The sequence below is a fragment of the Cinclus cinclus genome, chromosome 12 (assembly GCF_963662255.1).
Source record: "Cinclus cinclus chromosome 12, bCinCin1.1, whole genome shotgun sequence".
Lineage (NCBI taxonomy): Eukaryota > Metazoa > Chordata > Aves > Passeriformes > Cinclidae > Cinclus > Cinclus cinclus.
The window spans coordinates 1,570,386-1,575,623 of record NC_085057.1 but is presented as its reverse complement, the minus strand read 5'-3'; the positions used below and the strand labels follow the sequence as shown (position 1 = coordinate 1,575,623).

Genomic DNA, 5,238 nt, shown 5'->3' with positions numbered 1-5,238 from the left:
AGCCACGTGCGGAATTAGAACAACTCCATGGTTTGTGATTAGCACTGACCATTGATGCGAGCACTTCACACGAAGCGGCCGCGCGATTTGGAGGGGCTGCCTCGGGTAGGGAGGGAAGGACCGGAGGTGGTCCCACCGCATTGCCCCGTACCCGGCCAAGGGCAGCGGCATCTCGGGACAGGGCTGGAACCGTGTCCATGTGGGGTCGGGTCCGGTCCGGACCGTGTCCATGAGGGGTCGGGCGGGGACCGCTCCCTCACAGCGCCCGTCCCGCTGAGGGAAGGCTCGCGCCGCACGGGCCCGCCCCCTAGCGGCGCTGTCAGTCACTGCCGCGCCCAATCAGCGAGCGGAGCTCGCCCCGGGCAGCCAATGGGCGCGGGGCTGTGGCGCGAGGGGCGGCGCGCGGCCATGGCGGAGCTGAGCGGCGGCAGCGAGGCCGTGCCTGTGGAGCTGTGGCCGCCCGGGGAGGCCCCGCCGGCCTTCCAGGTACCGGGGTGGGGGCACCGGGCTGGAGAGCGGGGCGGGGACGCGTCCCTGTGCGGGGACACCTTCCTCTGCAGGGTCACATCCCTCTGCAGGTCCCTCCAGCCGGGCCTTGGACACCACGAGTGATGCAGCAGCCACAGCTTCTCTGGCCCCTCCGTGCCGGGGCCTCCCCGTCCTCACAGGGAAGGATTTATCCCGAGTAACTAATATAAATCTGCTCTCTTTTAGTTTGTATCTGTTCCTATTTGTCCTGTCACTCCAGGAGGCTTCAGTGGTATTAGAGAGTCTTTACAAACCAGGTTGGAGAAGCTTCTGATAAGCCTTAAGGTGTGATCCCTGTAGACCCAAATCTTCCTGAGTTGTGTGGTGTGCTCGTATTTTATTGAAATGGGAAAGGTTGTGGTGGTTGAAGAATATTAAAGTTGGTTTTGAGTAGAGCCAGGTGACTGAGAAGCGGATGCTTATTACGAAAAATAAACTTGGCAAATGCACTGTCATCTTTCACAACACTAAGAACTTGCCAGGTACAAGCTACTGTGAAATGTAATATTTAGTAATAGCACATTCTCCGGGCTTCTAAATAAAGCTGAATGCTGACAAGGGAGTGAAAATACACCCGTGCCTCTCCTTATCTCTTGGTTTCCAAATGTAGCAGTTTCTATCAGGTTTTGTTTTGCAACACTCCGTGGTTCTACAACCATTCACCTGCTGGGGGCATCAGTGTAATTTTGGGAACATGATTTTCTACCGGAATTAGGAGGAAGTGTGAATGCAACAAGGTGAAGAGAAAAATTGAAAGTACCTTCCTTTTTAACATAATTATGTATTTGAAATTCTGTGGCTTAGAAGAGCTATAGATTAATCTTAGAAGTAACTTACTGAACATTTTCAAGTGTGGGGAGAATTACTTTAACAATACCTTGATAATTCTGCAAATAAATACATCCATAAATTAGTATGTTTGGTATCTCTAGAAAAGACAATTGGACATAGTAGAGTAGATCTGATGAGCTGGTTTTTTTTCTGCTAAGGATTTTTTGTGGATTTTGAGAAATTCGGGCACTAACAAGCCTATCAGTTGTTTTTCGGTGCAAATGGAATATCTGATATGTACTATTTTAAACAATTCAGACAAGTTTGAGTTGGAAGTTTACAGCAAAGCCAAACGTTCACGATTTGAGTTCTGAGACCATTTGCGGACACCAACTTGTTCAGAATTCTGGTTTCAAGCAGTACTGGATGCCAAGGCTTTGACCGCTGTTCTCTCTGCAGTACAGCCCCGACAGCGTGGCCGGAGCAGACGGAGAGATCGACCCCAGCCAAGTGACCTTCCCGGGCTGCTCCTGCCGCAGCAGCTCCTGCGTGGCTCCCGAGTGCCCCTGCCTGTGCCGCGGGCAGAACTACAGCGGTCTGTGCCTCAGGGCGGCAGAGCAGCAGGATCAGCCCTTCTCCAGGCCCGTGTTCGAGTGTAACAGCCTGTGCTGCTGCGGGGAGAGCTGCCAGAACAGGCTGGTGCAGCGGGGGCTGCAGCTGCGGCTGCAGGTGTTCCGCACGCACAGGAAGGGCTGGGGAGTGCGCGCCCTGGAGCCCATCCCCAGGGACACGTTTGTCTGCGAGTATGCTGGGGAGGTGCTGGGCTTTGCTGAGGCTCAGAGGAGAATCCAGGCCCAGAGTCCACAGGAGCCAAACTACATCATAGCAGTGAGGGAGCACCTGCACGATGGGAGGGTCATGGAGACCTTTGTGGATCCCACCCGTGTTGGGAACGTGGGCAGGTTCCTGAACCACTCCTGTGAGCCCAACCTGTTCATGGTGCCCGTGAGAGTTGACTCCATGGTGCCCAGACTGGCACTTTTTGCAGCCACTGATATTTCTGCTGGAGAGGAACTTTCATATGATTACTCAGGAAGATTCCATAATTTACCAGGAGCTAGCAGAGAACACAAACCTCTAGAGGAAGAGAACAGCCTGAGAAAACCTTGCTACTGTGGTTCCCGCACGTGTTCTTCCTTCTTACCTTGGGACAGCTCCCTCTTCTCCACACCAGCAAGTTCTCCATAGCCTTTCATTCTTAAACACACCTAAAAAATACTATTTTATCTACTAGTTAAAGCAAACTCTGTGTTCCAGCAAGGAAGTACATGTGGGTGTGAGGAACAGCAAAGAGACATTGTTTCAAGAATTAATTCTGTGCAAAACCTTTTTCAAGGTTAGTACAAGGGATTATTGGAGCTTTGCTATGTTCCGAAATCAGTGACTAAGCCAGGCTTTGTGTTTTTGTCTACTGTTCCTCTGACAGCTTGCTGTATGTTAAAGCAGCTCTCAGTTTGTACCTTTGGCACTTGTATATGCACAAGACACAGGATAACAGCAAGAAAAGTCACTGACAGTGGCACAGGATATTGAGAAATCACAACACTTGCAAGAAAAGCATTAGAATTCTTTAAACCCATTAAGTTATTGTTTTTTAATTACTTGCTATATGTTTTTTTGTTCCACAAAGCATAGTAACTACTAGTTATTGATACAAAAGGAAAGAGCAGCTTTAGCACTTTGCGAGCCCCATGTAGCTGCATGCTCAAAGCAGCTGTGTCTGCCTGGCTGTTTCACTGCCATTTAGCTGTGTGGAAGTGGTGCAGGACAGCAGTCTCTGAGGAGCACAACATCCCATCTTTTTTCATCACCTCAGCCTCGAGGCAGTTCCCATCAGATCTCTGCAGTCACAGCAGGCAGCACACCTGTTACTCCCCAGCACTGTCAGTGCATGCTCAGGAAGCAAATCCAGCCCCTGCAGCATGAACAGAATGATGCTGACAGCTGACTAAAAGCAGAAATACAGAGGTGCATCTGAACAACAACACATTTGTGTTTTTGTGCTGAACAGATGCACAAGGGCTCTTTCAGCTGCTAATTGATCCGTGTTTTCACTACTCCAGGACCAAGCAGCATTAAGCAAGGCCTGGCCTTTCCCAGCACAGGGAGAAGGTTGTTCCATCTTCTTTGCGTCATCCAGTCCAGCTCTAACAGCTGTGCAGGGCTTTTCTGAGCACCTCTTTCCACCAGGGGTGCACTGCCAGATGGGCACATTCTGTAAAACTGCATATTCCTTCACTTCCTTTCTGCAGAGATCAAATTCAGGCAGCTTCACATCAGTTGGTTTTGATATTTAAGATGGATAAACTGCAATGCAGTTTTTTATTCATGTCACACTGTGCCATCAGCAGCACAAACCCTCAGTTACTTGCTCTGGACAGTTTGATCTTCACCCGTTTCCATACCCTTTGACATAACACACACAAAGGAGTATATCTCATGGAGATCAGCTGTTCTGCAGGCAATAGCTTAATTTTTAAATTACAGACAACTTCGATTTGGACCTGAAAGATTGGTGCCACTGGAGGACTGAGCTGTCACTCCCAGCTCAGTGCTCTTTCACAAGGAATCCAGGCAAACAGCTAAAAACTGGGAGCTCTCTGTAATCCTGTCTGCTAAGAGCAGTATGATAATCAGTATTTCAGTATTCATTGGGAGATTTACTTAACTACTGAAATATCAGAATAATTCAAGGATGCAGCTCTGAACAAATTGAAGGTCCCCTGCTCTGGGGAGGGGGGTTGGAAAGATGAACTTTAAGGTCCCTTCCAACCCAAACCACTCTGATGAACCTGATCCTGACCTGGGATAAAGGACGTTTTGCTATTTACTAAACAAAATCCTATTTGGTGTTTACCTTTGCTTCCTTGATAAGATGCAGTGTTAACCTCTCCCATTTACATGCCTTCCTGGTGCTGCTGGGGTTTACACAAGGCTGTGGGTTTATGTTAAGATAAACATTACCATGTGATTTCTCTTAGGGTTAATCATTAAGCCTCATTTCTGTCAGTGCAGAAACCCCAAAGGATTTCAGCTGCTTGTCAGAGAGAGTTTACCGGCTGAGTGGACATTAACTTTACTCCTTGCCTCAAAGAGAGTCCTTGCTGCTACAGCAGAGAAGCTCCCTGAATCCCATACCTTGGAATGCACAGGATTCCAGAGCATAGCCTGGACTGCAAGGTCTCTTGTGTAGAGCAGAGTTTTATCTGGTTTTCTCCCTGAAAAGGCATCATGCCAGCCATTTGCAGACCACTGGGCTGGGAGCAGAGGATCCAATCCACTTCCTCTTTCTCTCCTGAGGAGAGTTTCAAGATCAGTGTTTGGGCATCTGTACTCTTAGTTTTCAGGATGACAGCACGCTTTGTTACCTTCCTGTTATGAATATGCACTTGGCATGGTTTTGAGTAGTTAAGGAAGTGCAGATAAAAAAAAATCCAGCCACCTTTAGCAGTATCTGGTCCTTGATCAGAGTTTACAGCAGGAGCACAGCTGAGCCCTCAGTTCCTGCAATCCGAGCCCTCAGCCCACGCCAGCTCCTGGGAGTGACCCAATCACAGTTACCTGCTTACAGCAAGCTTCCAGCACACACCAGGAACAGTGTTGGACTGCTCAAAACAACCTTGCAAAAACAAAACCATTGTTAATTGAGTTCTAAACCACCCTGACAGTCGTTAATGGCCTTTTTCCATACAGCTCATGCACTATACTCCACCATGCCTTGGCACTGCAGCTGCCTGGGGGAGTGGACCAAAATCCTACTAGTTTCTTGACAGGGAATTTTTTTAGAAAAGTAACTGTTGTATCCCTTTGTTGTATGTGCTGAATTTCTGTTCCCTTTCTGCTTCAGAGCCCCAGTCTGCCTCTCACAGCTCAGTCTGC

General features: G+C 48.9%; 1 protein-coding gene across 1 annotated transcript; it reads left to right on the top strand.

The window, feature by feature from the left end:
- The first annotated feature begins 408 nt into the window (after positions 1-408).
- LOC134048862 (histone-lysine N-methyltransferase SETMAR) lies at positions 409-2,547 on the top strand. The gene is made up of 2 exons (XM_062500912.1): positions 409-486; positions 1,759-2,547. The coding sequence occupies exons 1-2, from the start codon at positions 409-411 to the stop codon at positions 2,545-2,547; spliced, it is 867 nt and encodes a 288-aa protein (XP_062356896.1).
- The last annotated feature ends 2,691 nt before the right edge of the window (positions 2,548-5,238 follow it).